Source organism: Trichoplusia ni, chromosome 20 (genome assembly GCF_003590095.1).
Source record: "Trichoplusia ni isolate ovarian cell line Hi5 chromosome 20, tn1, whole genome shotgun sequence".
NCBI lineage: Eukaryota > Metazoa > Arthropoda > Insecta > Lepidoptera > Noctuidae > Trichoplusia > Trichoplusia ni.
This window is the reverse complement of record NC_039497.1, coordinates 7,160,393-7,180,745: the sequence shown is the minus strand read 5'-3', so window position 1 is coordinate 7,180,745 and position 20,353 is coordinate 7,160,393. Positions and strand designations below refer to the sequence as shown.

Here is a 20,353-nt window from a genome sequence, read left to right as displayed (position 1 = left end):
AGAAAAGTTCAAAACTATAAAATAAATAAATAAATGTGGACAACATCACATACATTGTTCTGAACCCAAAGTAAGTTGCTAAAGCACTTGTGTTATGGAAGTCAGATACAACGAAAGTACCACAAACACCCAGACCCGAGACAATGTAGAAATGTCAATTTTACTTTTTTTTTTAGTTTTGAATTTCTAATTTAGATTATTACTTTTGCTGTTAACTGTACCTACATGTAACAAATTATACTGAGTATTCATTTAAAGAGAATTTTACGATTTTTCACTGATTTTATGCGGGTGTCCATACTCAGTATAATAATTCGTTTTTAGTCGAATGTATGTTTTAAAAATAAGTTAAGCAAACGACTTACATTGCTAACAGCTACACTGAAAGTCGGGTTCGGTTCGCCTTCTCTAAAGGGTCCGAATTCTACTGTTAGTTTAACACTCTTTTAAGCCTTGTTAAGGTTAATGTAGACATCAAACTTTTAATTTACATTTCCTACAAATTTAAAGAAATAAAGCATTTGTATGTAAGTATCTACAATAAAATACAGATAAAAGAGAATTATCTGAATTATTTTCATGTATTTGAAGTTGTGCACTAACGCATCCCTATTATTCAGTTACAAAACAAGTTGAAATTAAGTCACGTATTTTATATTTAACGTCTTTTATCTTTAGATACTATAAATTGCGTGTTAGTAAGGAGGGCTAGATTCTAGTTAAACCACTAATGCCTGGACTTTCACTGTTGCGTTATAAACACGCAAATGCCAGATTTGCCCAACCCGAGCATCGAACAGACGACCCTACATTCATAGGTCAAGCTACAAAGCCTGTTTCAAAATATTATTGTGGTCTTATTTTTAAATTACTGTTGTAGAAACTGAGTATAAAATTGATATACTAGCTAATCCTATGTCGTAGTTTTAGCTAAGAAACAATCTCCTTTTCATCTTCGTCGCTGTCAAGTGGGATAAAAATAAGAGACAATGAGAGTTATGAGAGTACAGATGTACATACTCTCATTTCTAGATGTGTTTTCTAAAACATGGCCATAATTCCTATGACATTTGTAGCGACTTCCGAATTAAAAATGTTGACGGTAATATTGTGCGTATTTTTCCGCCACCGCGCATTGTGGTTGGAATGCGTAATACACGCACTATAATAACGTTTTTTAAAGCTATTAAAAATAAGTGGTTGTTTTAACCGTAAATTAAAACCATTGCAAATTTAAAAACGTGTTTTCGCAGCGATTCGCGGCGAATATTTTGAAGACGTTAACAAATTATGTGTTTGTGTAATTTCTGGATTGTTTTTATGACATAATGGTTGAATACTTACAGTTTGACGCAGCACACAAAAACAAGAAAACACAAGATGAACGCTTCTTGATAACACAATAATTTTAAAACTAAACCGTTTGTGGTTTTGCGGTCGAATAAAATGCTTCATTGATTTGCACAAAGAAGACAAAAAATATTAAGAAAATAGTAGTCATTGATTTTTATAGAATTATGTAATACATATAAAGTCACTTAAGTATTAGTAAGAAGTGGAGTTTGGTCGTAATAAAATCCTCGTTTTAAACTAAGAATATTGCAGTTGTGGAAGTAAGATGGCGATCTATAAAACATATGACGGCGTCTCCCTTTCCACACTCAAAGAGTTGGTAGAAGAAAGAAGTTAAAACTACCCCAAGTTATAAACTAATTATAATCAATATACACAGTTAGGAATGGATTTGGAGGGTGGAGGACCGGGTGTTGTGGCACAACTCGCTGGAGGCCTTTGTTGGTTGATTTAGAGGATAAGGAGGTTGAATTGATTGATTGATTGGATAGTAACAATACAGACAGCTCTAGCCTTCCCTATATTAGAAAAATTCTGTGTTTAGCAGTTAGACATTAGGCTATAGGCTGAAGTGTTCTTACAGGACAGAGAAAAACAGAAAACTTGGTCAACTTTTATCAACTTCCTTCTAAACTATCACCATTGAAAAACTTGAAACTATAAATTTTATAACTGTTGCTCTGCCAATCAGCTGTTTGGTTGTAAACTACGAAACTACTCTAATCTATACTCAGTCACACTAGGTACAAACCGAACTATCGCGATAGAAACTGTAAACATTGCCGTAAAACAAGCACTAACACAAACTGAATTATAATTACACTCATTTACGAGATGGAAAGATACCCATCCATTAGAATTATTAAATAAAATAAAAAATACAATACTGCCTCTTGCTCTAAAACATAAAACAAAATATACTAGAATATCTAATATTTTAAATCTGAACATAGATTGCAGTATTTAACACCAAAAAGTATATTCAATGAGTAGCAGTGCCCATTGCCTTTATCTATAATAACATTCTTTGTAAATAGGAAAAAATACAATTGGAAAATTCATTTCAATTTCAATTCGATTACTAATAAAAATGAACTATTAAATATGATTTGTGTAACAAAATAAGGCTAGCCATCACGCATTGAGAAATGAGATTTGCATTAAGTTTCAAGACATGCTGTAAATTACTATTTGTGTTGCTAATTTGCATGAATTTTTGATGACTGACTAGCAATTATTGTAAAAAAAAATGTCTACGGAATAAGGTTTAGCTGGATCTGCTTTAGTAACGGTTATGGTGACAGGGCCTAATCTATATCTATCTATACTAATATATAAAGAGTTTGTTTGTTTGTTTGAATGCGCTAATTTCAGAAACTATTGGTTCAATTTAAAAAAATCTTTTTGGGTTCAATAGACCAGTTTTAGGCTTTATGCCATCACGCTGCGAATAATAGGAGCGAAGATAAAATGGAAAATGTGGAACAGGGCAGGTATAAATCACAACTTATATCTTCTAACCATGCGGACGAAGTCGCGGGCAACAGCTAGTCTGGTATATACGGCTATTCACCGTATTCCATAGAAGGAATATATATCGAATGAAAGAAAGTGGAAGTAGCTACACCGACGCGTGCCTAGCACTGATAAGAGGGCAGAATGTTTTTTCACGTCGAAAGAGAGTCACCTGTGTAACACTACAACACACAACTTAGGCTACGGCAATTAAGAAGTCGACATCAAGAATAATGAACAAACAGCAGTCATCTTAATTACAAAATCAACAACAATAAATTAACATGACACTGTAATGAGGTTTTTACTGCTGCGCTATCAGAAAAGCACACAAATAATTAAGATTGTCTTGTCAAGTTTCGGCTATTAAACGATTGTGATTCAAGATTTCATAATAAATTATTCAAAATTGCATTTTACCAGGGCCCCGATTCTGCTATTTACAATTAATGAATGGCAATTAAATTAAATTTGAAACTATAACTGTTCTCGTGTTCTCGTAAGCATTTTGCCAACTCAATAATTAGAAATTTCCAGTGATTGCGTTGGAAAATGCTTACAATAATACGAATAGCGCCAATTTAATCCAATTCCCATTCATATATCGGACATTGAAAATAGCAAGAGCCGAGATAAACCATTATGTTGCAGAGTAGATCAGTCAAAGATGACATAATAACATCATAATACCATCCGTTGTACATAATGCATGGAATTCATTGTGAGAACCACGTAACATGCACAAAAAGGCGAACAGCAAAACCTCTTTCGATTGGTTTGACTATAATGATGGAAGCAGAGATATGTCTGTTGTAAGAACATCTCCTAACATGGTGAATAATTTTAATCTATTAGTTTTACTGATAAGATAAGATTAGTAAGTAAATATTCCGAGAAAGGATTTTCCATTCTTGGTTAGTGGTTGTAAAATGTTGGCAATATTTTACGCGTAGAAGAAATTAATGAGAGATGTTTGAAAAGATCTTGATGAAGGTCGGAAAAAAAGAGGTTCTAAATGGGTTCTGTTTTGAGATATGGGATACAAATAAGAATGGGCTACGTCCCTTTAGAGATGGTCTAAAAAAAACAAAGAAAGATTAGAAAAAGATTTTTTAAAATAAAAATAAATGACTTTCCAGCTTTAAAAAAGGGCTCAATGATGTCACAAAACATAGCAAATAGATCGATTGTCAAGTAAAAATCAATTAAGGCTAAACCTCTCGCATTTAAAAAAGAAACAAATTTAAAAACCGTTCTTGAATGCTGGCCTAATCGCGTATCGTACACAAAAAAAAGACACTTGAATCGTTTGAAAAAAAACACGGATATCCTAAAAAGAATACTGATACTTGTAACGGCAAAACGAACACTATACACTAGAAAAAGAAATACCCCCTTTTAACGTGATTAACATAAAACAGTGATTAATCGACGCAAAAGAACTTAAAAACTCGTAAGATTTCTAAACGATTCCTCTGGAAAAACGTAAATAATAATAAAATAACGCAAAACATTTTATCAATTTGGTTAAGAAAATATTCGAGATATCACTCCACACGTGTCCCAAATATAAAACTTTCGCTCACATCACTTACTTCAAACTAGTTTCGATAGAGGTAGCCATCGCGGCGCGTGCGTCTACGGCGACGATCGGTGCAACACTGACCCGCGGCCTGCGCAAGAGTTGACAAGCGGTTCGACAAACGTTCAACTGTTTATGTTTGTGGTTTTTACTTTTTTTCTCAGTCCGATGTGTGTTATTTTATATCGTTGTACTGTAGCTGTAACTATTTCTCAGGACTGATAGTTTTTTTTTTTATACAATAAAATAAATAGGTATAATAAAGTGCTACATTCACTTGCCTATTGGATTTAATATCGTAAAAAAATCTCCAACATCGTTATATGCAAAGATAGTTCGTCATCGTCATCGTTTTAGTCTTTTCCCAACTATGTTGGGGTCGGCTTCCAGTCTAACCTGATTCAGATAAGTACCATTGTTTTACAAAGAGCGACTGCCTATCTGACCACTTCAACCTAGTTACCTGTAACGAAACCCCTAAGTTCTTTAGACAGTTGATCGTGAATAATTTTCATAAAAATCGATGCCACACATATTCCGGCTACATGCGTTAAATTTTTGAACCATTTTACATGACGCAGTGAGTGGGTAATGCGATATCAAACTTATCTTCAGCTTAGTAGGTAAAACTTTCTTGTACCTTTCTGAAAATTGTCTTATCTAGATTCTTTCCCATCGAAGCAGGCACAATCCGTCTATATTTTTCGAAGATTTTAGATTACTTTACTACCCCACCAAAAAATAGGAAACATTTTCACATCTGCTAAACCTGAATGAATTCTAGTGGCATTTAGGAAAGTATGAAAGTATCTCAGCCCATTCAAACCAACATATTCTCATAAAGTAGTCAGATACCTTTGTAAGATCTAGGTTCATGTGATGTGCGCATGCGCCGTGGGAAGATCACAATGTTTTGTGTTACAGTCGTTTGTTTCCTCTTTTATCTTGTTTTACTATTCACCGGGTTTTCTGAGATGATCGCTGTTATGACTTCATGTTGTTTTGTGATTCTGTGTTAATTCTAATACACTTAGATTATAGATATACCTACGTGTTTCCTTCGCATGAAAAGAGGTCAGCTGAAAAACATGTTTGAGCTAATAAAAAGAGATAGCAACTTCCGAGTTTGTTTGGAAATACAGATTGGAAATGTCGACTCCATCATGCTTGAAAAAAAGTCATGTAAAAGTGATAATAAATTCCGTTTGCCTCCTATCCTTTTATTTAATTTCGATCCAGGTTAACACCTTCAAATTAATTTTATCAAGATAATAGAAGGGTCAGGTGTTTGAATATGAAGAAGTAACAGGCATACATACATATTAAAAAAAAACCCTTACCACACACAACTGATGTAGTCCCGGTATAAGATAGAAATAAATTACTTTTGAAGCTGATTTGTCAGACAGTCGTAATAAATGATTATAAACATTTAATAAATTAATTCTTAAAATTGCATTAATTAAACTTTACTATATATTTTACTTATAACATTGGAACTCTTTGGACTAATCAGAGGTTTTCATAAATGAAAGAACTAGAATACTTTATAGCTAAGTTGTATTTACAATGTTGAAGTATTAAGTGTTGTTTAGACGCTGACCCGATGCGGCTCGTAAGCTCTGTACTGGATCTCCAGGCTGTCTTCTCTCACGTACACCACATTGTGAACCAGGAATAGCAGGTAAATGTTCAGGACTGTGGGCAAGAAGACAGAAATATATGTATAGTATGTTTTATCAGCCAGTATAGTTACTAGCAATAGTATGCCAGTATAGTTACTAGCAATAGTATTGCAACCATAGTTTTCGACAATATATCTTCCAATTAGTAAGTATCAAAAGTTTTTAAAGAAATTTGATGTGGTCCATAGTCTCAATTGTGCTGAGATTGGAAGATGACAAAAATCATCCTGAATTTTAAATGAGTTGAAATAAGAGTATATTAATCCTTCAACCGTCCACATGATTAAAAGAATACTTAACGAATAAGAAATATGCTTTTAATGTACTTTGCTCATATGATCTGGATACCCAGGCTCATTTATTTCAGCGGTTCTATGTGAAATACCTTAGGATGCTTTCATGCATTCAGACAATACAGACATTAAACCAGTCTTCATTTACATATGAAATTATATTTTGAAATATAATATCTATTGTTGTTGCAATCATGAAAATGCAAGATCGGCGCTTACGCAATCCAAGTGACGATATCGTTGCGTAAAAGCAAAAAAATCACGTAAAGTGAAGTATGTCAGAATTCTATCTGTTTTTTATTATTTTTAGTTTGAAGGCACTCTGTGTTTACACTTATTTTGTATGGATGCTTTGCGTTTTCCTTAAATTTTTATCATAAAATCAGGGAATGCATTTGGATGGATTAATCCTATTGCTCATCGAAATGATCTGTACAAAAAAGTAAGAATTATTTTTGTCACCAAAAAAACAATTAGAGCCATGTCTTATAAAATATAATATACCTACATCCATAATTTAAAATAGTAAAGGGAACAATCTAGTATTAGTACATAACTAAAGTGAGTAAATTATTCATACGTTGGAAATTGCCCAATCGGAAGACTAAATTAGGTTACAAAAAGAATACTTACAGACGAAGAAAATATAAATTAAACTTTTCTTGTACTCCGTGTAGTCGACGAACGGGAGGTCAGCAAACAGAGTCATCAGCTGAGAGAACGTAGCGAAGTAGAAGTATATCTTCAGGATGAGCTTATTCTTCTGGAACATTTGGATAAATAATGATTTGTTACAACGGTTTTCACTCACATATATTTAATGAGATCGCTCGACTCTCGAGTATTGACGCTGTGTAAACACTCCGGTTGAGTCCGAAACTAGTCGTTACGTCTTAAATCATTGAGGGTTTGGAAGGGAGATGTGGCAGCTCTACGGCGTATATTGCGCCGTCACACTTCCACAATTATAGACCCTCTGATTTGGTAAAAGTAGGAATAAAAGGTGCAACTAGCGAAGATTTTCTGCCAGGCTTTTTCTCGGACGAGGCTAGTGTTTTAATTTACTTCGATTCCACTTAATATTCTTGATCGCCTCACCGCTTACCATTAATAAAATATTTGTTCTCTGATTTTTGCTAATAAGTACTACTTGAAAACTATATTTTTTCATAATACGCACGAGTTTAATTACAAGCTTTCTTTAAGTATAGTGCGTGCCGGCAAGAGAAAGCATTTAGTAGTAAAGTTGGTGATGATAGAAAACTGGGACACCGACGTCGGAGAATATAATTTTCTCGTAACGAGAACTATTTATGACATTGGTGAAATCAAATAACAATTAATTTTGTATACGCCTCTAAAAAATTGACGTTCATTTGAAAGTTACAAAGTCTAAAATTTATATTATAGCAAATATTATCAGAATATGGTTTGCTGGTCTGAAACTTGCAGGCGTTATTATTTTCTCAATGAACGATGACGCTTAATCTATTGAATACTGAGATCCATCAAAAAATTTAATGCTCCTTGAACGGAGTTTATGATTAAATGGCCAGTCCTAGTGTTTGCTGTCTTAAATGATTAGTCTTATTTCAGATTGTTATTTTCTGTATTGCTTTTACAAGACCACTTCTAGAAATGTCGATATCTTAATAATCTCAAATCATTACCCTATGAGCACCGATCAGTAGCAACACGGTCAGCAATATATCAGCAAGTGCTGCGGCCACTATAACAGGCAGGTGGACGGCAGGGTCGCTGTAGTGGATATCTTCTCTTTGCCGACCACTTGTCAGCTCATCAACCATCTCGTAAACAAGCATCGGGAAAGCAACCAGAGCTAGGGTCTGAAAACAGATTTGAGTCTTTAAATTTGACTGGTACATTTGTGTTGATCTGTGCCTAAACATTTTTTTCTTGGAGCACGTTGTACAAAAATAGATATTGCAATGGCAAAAAAACTTTGGGAGTACCAAAAAAACTTGTTTACTTTTAATTCAATTATCAATTACCACCAAAACTTGTTAATTTTGTTAATCACCATGAAGCTATACGCAAAGCAAAGAAGACCAAAAGTTAAGGAAGTAAACATATTTTGCTAGATTGTTTATGCTGTAGGCTTGCGAAAGTAAAAAACGTCGTTACTTACTAAATCGGCGTATCCGAAAATGGCAATACCAACGTAGGTGGGTATGCAGAAGCAACATTTCCTAACAACTGGGATCTTGGGACATTTTAATTTGCACAGATCTATCATGTTTTATCACTTAACATACATTTCACATCAAATCTTATCGTCGACTGGAACTGAGCGTCTCTCGTCCAAAATTGCATCCTTCTTTGCTCTGTTTTATAAGATACTTCCTGTTAATGCGAGCTAAACCGACTTTTTCTGCCAAGCTTATATTTTTAAGTCCATTGCTGTTTTTCTAAGCTACACAATACTGTCATCTCATATAGGAGCGTCAATGTATTTCACGTAAGATTTCTGTGTTCTTTGTTAATCTGTTTGTAAGTGTGCTTTGGTAGTAGGTTCAGAATGAATACCTCAGTTCCATAAATTTAAAGAATTAACAATGCACTGTGCTGCAGATTGCCAGCATTAATACTGTAGGCTTACGTGTGTGTGGGAGAGGAATTTGTTATTTATTATTTGACTTACAATCTCGTTTTTTTGTTACAGCTGTAACAGAATAAAAATTTCGAAATAATTAGAAGATGATTTAGTAGAAAGTAGAACTTTAAACAGTTTTCCTTTCTTCATCATGGCATTTTGGCAAAATAGTGAAGTACTTTTGAAGAAATTCCTCTTTGTAGCCATTTAATTATTTTCTTATCTGATTTTAATGGAGAAATTCAGTTCCTAGAGAATGAATCCAGTCTTAATAGAATTTCGCGATTTTAAAATACATTATTAAAGTAATGTAGGTACCTACAGATTCCTTATTAACCTGAATGGCAAAGCAAAACATACTAACGTTTTTCAACATTCTTTGCTCAATCTCCATCCGAGCTGTCTTATCTACCAAGTAATCGTCAAGTCCATGACGTTTCCATGGCGTCATGTCCTGCGGCGCTAGCAAATAGGATAATCATACCCTAGGGCTGTCAAAGAATCTTCTATAAATAGATTTTTGTCATTCTTATTCATCTGCCATTTAAATAATTTTCAATCCCTACTATTGCTACTAATATTATATATGCGAAAGTAACTCTGTCTGTCTGTCTGTTACGCTTTCACGTGTAAACCACTGAACTGATTTTAATGAAATTTGGTACAGAGATACAGTTGACCTTGAGAAAGAACAAAGGATAGTTTATATCCCGGACTTTTGAAGAGTTCTCTTGGAAACGCGATAGGTATAACCGACCTCGACGCTTGCGAAGCCGCGGGCGAAAAGCTAGTTGACTATAAAGTCAAAAACGTTATTACGTGTTAACATTAAGTTGACGAGCAATTATGAAACCCTCCAAAGACGTAACAATTAAGTTTATTTTAGCGATTACGTAACCCTATATTTTGATAATTGCGAGAAGTCGATTGAAAGGAGCATCTTCAACTTAACAACAATTAGTTAGACAAATTAAAAGCCTCAAGCAGTAAATTGAGCATACTCAGCCTTTAAGCATCATAAAAATGGGGTAGAAGATTTCCAAAAAAGTTGAGTTTCAACATTTCCAGTTCCAGTAATTGATAAACCATATCGTTTAACACCCAGAAATCTTAAAGTAAGCCCGGAAGAAAAGGTCCCTTATTCCTTTTTTTTAGTTGGCATCTAAGTCAACATTCGACAACCCTACAAATTGAGCATCAAACTCAGTTTCTATTCTCCGCGTCCGCGTCGTAGTCCGAACATTATAGACCACAAGACATGTTCCTTATCCGACTGGGAAGGAGTGTTATGTTATAATTGTGAAAGTTTGAATCATGTTGGTGGACCTGCCTACGTTTAAAAGATGTTGCTTTTGTTGCCCTCTGAGGCGAGGAATTCTCGTGTTCGGGTATCTTACTCTGGTTAGTATGTATGTCTAGTATTGATTAGTAAATTGTTTTTTTCGTTTCTAAGGTTCCTTAAGCACACCTTTTGCTAATCGTTGGCTCTAAATAATAATCGGCCCATATTATTCCTATCATTATTAGTTAATGTTCCGTTGTCTATCCATCCGTCTGCCACCAGACTGGTTGCCATATAATATGGTTAGACAGATGAAATTGCCACATAATAATATGATGTATTTCTGTTGCCATGATAACTAAAGCAATCGAGTTTCGGAGATACGGCCATAAATGTGATGGGTGTTATTTTTTCCATTCTTTGTGCTCTGTGTCGTGAGTCCGATTCGCACTTTAGCAGTTTTTTTTTACTTCTAAAAGTGCCTCTTTATTAAACAATTATAAATAGTTCAGAGACGTATTTTTAGAGTTCAAACTTTTCTTAGACATTCGTAATATTGTGCCGGATGTCATAAAGATTATTTATGTGTTCCTCTGGTCTGCAAATATTGTAGGCACTCGACTTACATTACATTAAAATACAAGAAAAGATTACCATATTAACTTATTCTTAGAAGCTCATTAAGATTAATTAAGGAGCATTTGATAACGATAACAGCCCTTTGTTCAACCATTCTGTAACCAAAACAAAATAATTACTAGTGATTATTTATTTATTTGTGAATTTTCAAAACGTCTGGTCCGATTTTGATAAGCCTTTTCGGGTTATTTTGGACTACATATAGGTTTGAAAATTAGAAAGCGTTCTGCATAACCTAAAATCCCCGGAAACAACAATACAAGGGCCATGTCGAGTGTTCCAGCCAGTTTTAATTCACACGGCATAGATACCCGTACAATGTATCAGTTAGGTATCTGTTCCTATACATTGTCGTAAACGACGCAGACAGGACACATCACTTAACTAATGATCATGTGTGACCTTTACTAAGCAACATTCTTGTCTGATAATCTAATCAGCGCTTGTTAAGCTGCGGTTCCTCTCATTTTTACCGCTAACCGAAGTTAAATGCTATATCTGTATACCTACATATACAAATACACAAACAATTATAAGTTGTGAGACTGAAGAGACATTCGTGGAGACCATTTCAAAATTGCATAAAAGTCAAGTTCTTTTATGCAGGCTTACCCCGCTAACATTTTAGGAGCCCATTTTGTACAAATTCTCATCCAAAAGCTAAAAACCGTTCATGAATATTAATAAAAAATATTTTTTCGTTTGATAGTTACGATGCCACAGGGCGCATCAGTATACGCGTCAAGCTTCTAACCCGTGTTTTTTGTAACTGGAAGTCAAAAATGATATTCTAAAGGGAAAAAAATAAGGACGCTGAATTCTGTGTATTTTATGTACCTTCCAAAATAAACCCAACCAACAGTTAAATATTTTTGAGCGGTTCGTCGAAAGACTTGGAGAAATATAATTTGTCTTAGAGTCCAGTTTGTGAGTTTGGACATGAGACATTTACATCGTCTATACTTTCTGAGAGTAACGTTACCTAAGGTACTTTCACTTAGGATCAATATGTTTTTTTTTTCTTAAAAGTGGTAACAATTTGAGCTACTTTGGTCATGGCTATTAATATACATATGGCTGGGTATAAATCATCGTGAGATCCAAATAAGACCTAATTAAACAATTCCTGTTCATTTCCAGGTGGTGACATGCCTCTTTATAGGAATGCAAGTTCTGATGTGGCAGATGTTCAAAACGGAGAAGGCGGTCACCACGATGGCGCTGTACCGAGGAGTCGTGATGGAAGCGCAATACTTTGTCATTTTCATATTGTACGCACTTGACCTCGTCTTCAACATCGTATTGATAATTGGGGCACACTTGGTAAGATGTTTTACGTAAATACAATTAATAATATCATCGAAAAGCTCGTGGCTAAGCTATAACTGCATAGTTGGATCGATCACAGGGTGGCCATCTTTGTCATAAAAACGGGCCAGTTAATTGGGATGAGGAGGTCGGATAGGCAGTCGCTCCTTGTAAAACACTGCTACTTAGCTGAAACCGGTTAGACTGGAAACCGACACCAGCATAGTTGTCAAAAGGCTGGAAGGACGATGATGATGCTCATATAATATAATAATCATGATCATCAGCCGCGCCTTTTCTCCGAATACGTTGGTCGGTCGGCTACTAGTCTAACCGGATGCAGCTAAGTATGTTGATCGGTCACCTAGTCCAGATGCAGTTTAGCCACTTACGCCTCTAAAGATCATGTTTTACATGAGCAACCAAGGTCACTAGTACCAAACAAAACCGGAAAGGAAATTACATCAAAGACAACATAATATCAACCACCTGTTTATTGATTTTCTTCGGGAAATCGGTTTCTAATATAGACACGCTTAATTCTCTGGTCTAAATGTATTAGACAGGTAGTAGGTACCTATTAAACTTAAAGGATTTGTTAATTGTTGATGCTGTTTGTTTGTTTGTTGATTTGTTTTTTAATGAATGTTTAGTAGGCATCGATACCCAATCTTATGGTGTTTACAGAAAAGGCGTCTTCTAATGCATGCGTACTACTACTACCAGCTGTCTACGATGATCGCCAGCTTCCTGGTGGTGATGCTCTCCTACCACGACATCAGGCACTTCGGGAGCCTCGGCATCGCTCTCACTGAGCTGTCCATCGCGTTCACTGGATTTGGTAACATATTTTGCTTCATTATTTTGTTTTTTTTTTTATAAAGACTCGTGTATTAGGTATGTGTTGCGGCTGGTTTCACAGATATGCAATCACATACACAAAGACACGCAAACTCAGGACAAACGAAACCGAAAGTACGATGTGAAAATTAGAATAGGAGTTAGTTCAATTGATTCATAAATCAGCTGTTGTTTAATAAATACATTAAAATTCCAATAATCAAAATAGGAAGATCATTTACTGATGAAGTACTCTTTTTTCAAAAACCAATTATCTTCTACAGTGTTACAGATATATCTTCTGCTTCTGATAAGGAGTGAGCTAAGCAAGGATCGCTATCAAGAAGGTCGGTCCAGCTTCACCAACCATATAGCACAGGTCTTCGTGGATCCGCCTCTGAGGAGACAATGGACAAGAGAAGTTGAGGAATAAATGTTTTAAACCATGTTTGTGTTTTTATTATTGTAATTCTAACGCAGGGGCGTCTGGAATCGATCGATCTGAAAGCGATCAAATATGAATCAAACTTCCATCACTAAAGGATACGGTCAGTAAAAAAAGGCTAAAGAGAAATAAATTTGCACAAAGAATTAGTCACTAAATAAGAGATATAACATACAGTATCATAATATAATATCACATACCATGACATAACACTGTAAAGGTCACGAAATAGATAATATGACAAAGGTCAACTGATATAAATGTTAGTATAATAAGACTATCCTGTTTATTGCCCTCTTCTAATGTAAGGAATGTTCATTTCAACTGTAATAATTAGCCCTCTGAGGGTCTACAATCAAGTCTTAAGGTAATATTATTATGTTTCTGGATGCGTGACAGCACTACACACGGTGTAGAGCGTCATCTCTCTCCGACACCCGCTATAACATTCCTTTAAGACGTAGCTGTAGGGCTTCTGATCACGACGTTTGCGTTCTATGGTTTGACAGTTCCAAATTCAACTAACAATAATCCAATGAAGGGGCTCGAGATGATCAAACTTGACTTAAATTATGTTTCATTGTTTCCACGACTGGTTTGCAAGATTTGTCACAAAACTGAAGTTTCAAGAAGAAACTTGCTTGAAGTTTAAAATTTTTTGCTACCATTTTCCACTGGTCTTCGCAAATAATTTGTAGCAATACGAGATTAAAAAAATTACAGCAAAAAAACGATTGAAACAAAAACGTTTTATCACCACATTAGCTCTTAAGGGTTTAAATCTTTCCCCGTAACCAAAACAACAAAAGAAAAAATAATAACAAACGCATTAACGTCACAAATTACAGTGGCAATAGCCCTGTGACCGGGATACAGTTCTGTTATTGAATGAACGAAACTTATTTATAAATACCGGTTACGTATCTTCTAAATATAAGAAACTGGACATTAACGCTATCAGTACGTATTCAACCTGTTGCCTGAACACAAGTGTTTTAAAAAAGTTTAAAGAAAAGAGTTTTTATTCGTCGCGTCTGTGTATTTTTAGTTCTGTTTTGATTTGAGAATGCATTCTGAGTTGCCAGTGTGTGAGCGGTGTTGTTTCTGTTTGCCGTTGCGTTATGGGCTTATAACATGGGGATATATACGATTAGTGAGTATTTTTGTGTTCTTCATTTGAATTTTGATGTTTTAAGATTATTGTGCTGTTTAGACAGAAGTTTTAATGGTACTCAAATGATAATCAATGGTTATTAACCCCCTTTACATGAAGTATAAACTAAGACGATGCTAAACCCCGTAAGGGCTTTGCATTCGTTTGTTAAAAATAAAAGGATGAACAAAGAAACCGAGAATTACTTAAAATATTTAACGAAACGCAAGTGTTTTTTGTTATTAATTTCCTGAAATGCTTCCCCACATGTATCTCAATTGTTTGCTCGTGTATTTACTATACGATGGATGGATGTTTCTAATTATTTTGCACTAAAGAACTTGGATTAATAGGGAACAAAATAGAACGAATTTTAATACTCATCTCTACATTTGGAATATAAACTTTTTTTGTTGCGTGTTACTTTGGAAGATTTACCTTTATCATTAGTGTATACAAAGTGTTTTTCTTCCGCAGTAGTTGGTATCATGTCTCATGAATGGAGAATGAATGTGTTCTGTTATTATAAACGTTGACATTTTACCCTTACCATCAATTAAATAGATAAAAGATGATTCCTTATCATTATTGTGGGAACGACACGTAAATTCATTTGCTGTAACATCATGTTATGATGTAGCTACTGTTAAGTATTTTAATTATTTAAATATTTTTGGAGGCACTTGATACTCTCCGTTTTTTCTTTGTTCTCCCAGAAGGGAGTGTCAAACTTCTACTGACCCACCCATGTTCCTTCTTTTGTCCTTCATATACCAGGGGGGCCACGGTAACCCTTTCGTACAATCTCGCTGCACCGGCAAGCATCAGCCCTACTGGCTTCCACTCAGCTACTGGGTGTCACAGATCTATACTTTATTAAATACCTTTCTGCTGTATCTTTCTCTTTTTCGTAATCTTGTAGCCAATTGATATCTGGACATAGACAACCTTCTTTCTTATGCCAGTATCGAAACATTTTGTTCTTGTTTTCCAAGTTTTGAGGAAGATGCTGGTATTGCAGAGCTATATATTGGTTGGTTCAAGGTCACTGTTCCGTAGCATTTATTATATTTATGCAAATGCTGTGTCTTATACGCGAAATCTTTGAAGTTTATCGTTGTAACCCTGAAATTCTTCAATTTGTTTGGGATTGCTGGACCATTTTGATTGAGATGTGACTTATAGCCTTAAACTTTCAGACGACGTTTCAAGTTTAATCCGAGCGTAGGTCAAGAATTTTTGTAAACCACGAACGCTTGGTCTCAATCCGGGTGTGTTTAAGTATGACAAAAAATCAAACTTGTGCAGCCCCCGCGACACAAGGATTAAATTCCTTTGTATTTGTCGTAATGAGCTGTATAGAATGCCCAGCAAGAATTATGTATGATACCACTGATTAGGCATCCGACTTTAAACGATAACCTCAGATAAGACTAAACTAAATTACTTCCCGTGTGTGGAATAGTGACCCAAGATAAAACATGTAGATCACAAATTTCTAAACATTAATTTACGTTAACAACTATGGCAAACCAACAACATTTAAATGTTATATTCTATTTGCCCAATGCTGAGCAAAGGTCTCCTAACTCTTCCTACGCTTGACTCTCTAGCATCGGTGTGACTGACCAGGTCGATAAGAACGAATCCAGGGCATTCGTCTTCACCGCCTGGCAATAAGCTAAGCTCAAATATCCATAATCCCATTAAGAAATTACATGTTCCAAAAATTCTACTGGATGCAAGCAATCAGAACTTTTTCTTTCCATATTATTTAACAAAGTTGTGTTCGTGATAGGAATGGAGGTGACTCTCCAATAATTTAATCAATAGATATTTCGAAACAGCTGCGATTCTGGGTGTCGTAATTGACGAATAGAAAACTTTAGAAAAACGAGTGATTTTACGAGATCCTAGTTGTAGTTGTGACTTCAATCACAGAATATAGAATAGTGCAGAATATAGTTTAGTGACTTGCATCTTGTACTTGCTATAAATTACGTTATTGTGTAGCAATAAAACTTATCGAAAACCTAACTCGAAATTGGACGGCACCCTGATTCGCCTAACGTCCACAGGGTTAGCCCCAGATTTGAAAACGAATTATTACAAGAAGATTTATTCATTCCATTAACTAAATACTTACCAATAAGTAATTTTCAATTCATGAATAGCGAGCTAAGAACCGTACGTTATTTACATTCCGTTAAATTGTAAACAAATGAAAATCTATGACGCATCGCCGAAACGAATGCGGTATAGTAGTTTCATCTAATTCCGTTTTGGTATTTAGGGCGCGTTCCCATTAAAAGCTGTTAACTAGTTCCTTGGAGAATTAAACTGTTTGATTTGTTGAGTAAATCGAAAGCCATGCGTTTAAACCTAGTGATACTAGTTGTTTTAGGACAATATTAGCGATGAACAAAAGAATTTAAGATACTTACTAGCTGTTGCTTAGCTTCGCCCGCCTTTTATAGCTCCGATATCATTATCCTTTTAAATCAGTCGAATAATAGCCTACTTGCTAATGCAAGGTGTTTTCTACTTCCGTACTAAATTTCAATTTCATCGATAACAGATCATCATCAGACGAGTATTTGTATGTATTACGATTGCTTGTTCTGAGTCTGTCGTTTATTTAATTACCGCTAGTAAAACTCAACACAGCAGATTCAAAAACTGTGGGAAATGCAATCAAATAGAACTACGAAATTAGTATTTATATTTTCAATTATTAACTTTGTTAATATTTAATTTTCAGATAATCGCTATTTTGCTGACAGCCGGCGCCACCCTCACGTTCTACGGCATGCTGGGCATGGCGCTCAACTACCCCCTCGTCGAGTACACAGTGTACTCGGTCGTACTGGGTTTCGTCGTACTGTTAGCCCTAAACGATGTCATCCTCAACACGATATTCATTATTGGAGGACATAAGGTAAGCTTTTATTTGTAACTTCATAATAAATCCTTATAAAAAAACACCATAGCTTTATCCCAACTATGCTGGGTTCAGCTTCCCGTGTAACTTTATGCAGCTTAGTACCAGTGTTTTACACTTAGCGACTGCCTATCTGAACTAATCAACTCAGTTACCTGGGAAACACGATACCCTTAGTCAGACCGATTGTCAGGCTTTCTAGCTTCTGACTACCCGTAACGACTGTATGAAATATGTGTAAATAACGGCACCCACAATTTAACGTGCTTTCCGAAACACGGATTAAAACTGAGTTTACTAGGTTAACTATGAAAACTATGCTTCAATCTAATTAATTTCTAAGGCTCTACTTACTTCGCTGCAATACAAAAATAACACTTGTAAAAATCAATAGTGAACTAAGTCATTAAACTAACTACTAACTATCTTAGAACGAAGATCTATAACCATGTATGCTAACTATTCAGGCTTACATTCAATAAGAAAATCTGCTTCTCCTTACAGAAAAACGTGAAGATGCTACGAGCGTACTACATCTACAGCCTCATTCTGTGGACAACCACCACACTGCTGGGCATAGCGTCCTGTATCTACACGATGACTCTGATCAAGCTCGGTGAGATCGACATCTCTCTCCACATCTGGATCGTACTCATGGACGTATCATCACTGTTGGCTCAGATTTGTAAGTTTTCAAGTACTCAGTTGCTTTTAAAATATGGTGTTAAAGGAAAATGAATATTACGTTTGTTACTTTCTTCTGAAAGTAGGTACACAGTTGCTTTTAAAATATGGTTTTGAGGAAAAATGAAACTTATCTTAAGTATATTATTCGAATATTGAAAGAAACTAAGAGTTATAAGCTTTTTTGTGTACTATGTTTGCTAAGTAAAAGTTCCATTTACTTTCAAACTAATTTCGCTGTTAACACGTAATGATTTTTCTTCCAGTACACGATTCTGATTTCAATTTAATAAATTCGGCTTTCATCTTTTTACTTTAAAATAAAATAAACATCAAGCTTACTCAATCTAATTTTGAATCCCAGTTTAAAACATTAGAATAAATATATTCTGGTCTTGGCCATTTTGAGTATTCTTCTTTAGCTGATTAATACTTAATCTTCAGTGTGGCGACTCGTACTTTACTGATTTTCTCTTGATCAACTATTTCGAAACCAGAGTTTTATCTCAAATTTTGTACAGAAAAGATTTTACAATAAATCCTTCTCATATTTCAGTGATCCAAGCCTACGTGATACTTCTAGTGAGGAGCGAGATGATCAAACTGAGAAGCAAATGCCAGTTCAGATTCGTGAACAACGCCGCAGAATCAGAATGCACAATGAGATACAATGCAGAAATAGCAAATAGAGACGCAAATGGTTTCACAGAAAACGATACTAATGCCAAAGACGCTTGCGAATTTATAGGATACGTGTCAAAGAATAATGAACCTTATTGATTTTAAAAGTGTTTTCTTAATGGGCGAAATAAAGTGAGCCCTTTCTAATATATAAAAATGAGGTTGTTATCCAAATATAGAAACAAGATAGGTCCACGTACTGACAAAGAGATTCTATATTTTGATCGTGCCATTATTTTGCACTAAGTACAATAATTATTTCCTTAAATTAGTAGAAAGTACTTATGTAAAATATTAGATTTTAAGTGAGTCAATGCAATTATATTAAGTCAATATATTTAATGTTCTGTATTTTGGCTTTTACTGGATCCCATCATGTTATTATTTAAAGCAAAGTAGTCGGCCGTCCTTCTGTCTGTCAGGACGCTTTTTCTCAGGAAGGCGCAGCAAACTTTTGTTTTTTAGCAGTAAGCTTTAAATGACAAATTAATGTAGCGACCCAAGCACTTACTATATCTTATACCTATATTAAATCATTGTATCACAATTATTGTTATCATAGTCCTCCAAAACGGCTTGGCAGATTTATATGAAATTACAAACGCATATTCAGTATGTAGTTTGAGATAAAATTAATTGATAAAAGATAAGGTTTGTCGACCCCAAACATTTTTTTATTCGTATTTTTCCAAAAATTGCGTGGCATCGATGAAATCGGTACTAAAAAACATTGTGATAATGTTCTAAGAATTTTTTTAGGTAGATGAAATAGAAATCTATCTGTAGCACTAAATATTTTATTAATAGAATTAATAGGTTTTCCAAAAAATACCTCATTGACAAAAATGTATCGTTATTTATATTAAAACCTAGTTATTTGATTTATGAATAGTTAAAGTATTGTCTCGTAATACATTTATTCAAATATTTAAACAATACAACGTATGATTATTAAAAAACCGTTTGTCCCAGAACTGCCTTTCATCGCCATGTCCTAAACATATTTGAGAATATTGCATAATCTAACGTTTTGCGTCGCTCCCGTTGTGCGTTAAACGTTGCATATAAGTAACGTCGAAGGGACGAAGGGGAAAGAACAAGGAACGACGTGTGTACGTGCCTGCGTTGTCGAGCCATAATTAAAAGTATTCGATTTTTTTGGTACTGGACATTTTTTCTTTCATCGCCGTGGATAGGTCTAACTTCTATTTTAATAAGTTTTTAATCTCGATTGAGCATTCAATACAATGCCATTTATATTAAGTTTATTTGTAAAGTGTTCATTACTGTGTATTATTGACAGTTTTTTAGTAAATTGATGTATATTAATTGATTTTC

The 20,353-nt window shown here is 34.8% G+C and overlaps 2 protein-coding genes across 2 annotated transcripts; one reads left to right on the top strand and one right to left on the bottom strand.

Moving 5' to 3' along the window:
- Window positions 1-5,969: 5,969 nt before the first annotated feature.
- Window positions 5,970-8,803, bottom strand: LOC113503795. The gene is made up of 4 exons (XM_026885893.1): window positions 8,578-8,803; window positions 8,099-8,275; window positions 7,062-7,191; window positions 5,970-6,148 (listed from the first exon to the last, which is right to left on the bottom strand). Exons 1-4 carry the CDS (start codon window positions 8,683-8,685, stop codon window positions 6,042-6,044), a joined length of 522 nt encoding a protein of 173 aa, XP_026741694.1. The 5' UTR covers window positions 8,686-8,803; the 3' UTR covers window positions 5,970-6,041.
- A 1,023-nt stretch (window positions 8,804-9,826) lies between these two features.
- Window positions 9,827-19,366, top strand: LOC113503814. Its single transcript, XM_026885913.1, has 7 exons — window positions 9,827-10,443; window positions 12,104-12,286; window positions 12,959-13,112; window positions 13,396-14,709; window positions 17,471-17,647; window positions 18,155-18,335; window positions 18,891-19,366. The coding sequence occupies exons 4-7, from the start codon at window positions 14,623-14,625 to the stop codon at window positions 19,112-19,114; spliced, it is 669 nt and encodes a 222-aa protein (XP_026741714.1). The 5' UTR covers window positions 9,827-10,443; window positions 12,104-12,286; window positions 12,959-13,112; window positions 13,396-14,622; the 3' UTR covers window positions 19,115-19,366.
- Window positions 19,367-20,353: the final 987 nt, after the last annotated feature.

Excerpts from the sequence above, each read along its gene's own strand:
- LOC113503814 (XM_026885913.1), top strand. The coding sequence starts at position 14,623 with ATGCATTCTGAGTTGCCAGTGTGTGAGCGGTGTTGTTTCTGTTTGCCG. Across the intron at positions 14,710-17,470 it reads CATGGGGATATATACGATTA|ATAATCGCTATTTTGCTGAC; the intron begins GTGAGTATTTTT and ends TTTAATTTTCAG. Across the intron at positions 17,648-18,154 it reads TCATTATTGGAGGACATAAG|AAAAACGTGAAGATGCTACG; the intron begins GTAAGCTTTTAT and ends TTCTCCTTACAG.
- LOC113503795 (XM_026885893.1), bottom strand. The coding sequence starts at position 8,685 with ATGATAGATCTGTGCAAATTAAAATGTCCCAAGATCCCAGTTGTTAGG. Across the intron at positions 8,276-8,577 it reads TTTTCGGATACGCCGATTTA|ACCCTAGCTCTGGTTGCTTT; the intron begins GTAAGTAACGAC and ends ATCTGTTTTCAG. Across the intron at positions 7,192-8,098 it reads TACTGATCGGTGCTCATAGG|AAGAATAAGCTCATCCTGAA; the intron begins GTAATGATTTGA and ends CAAATGTTCCAG.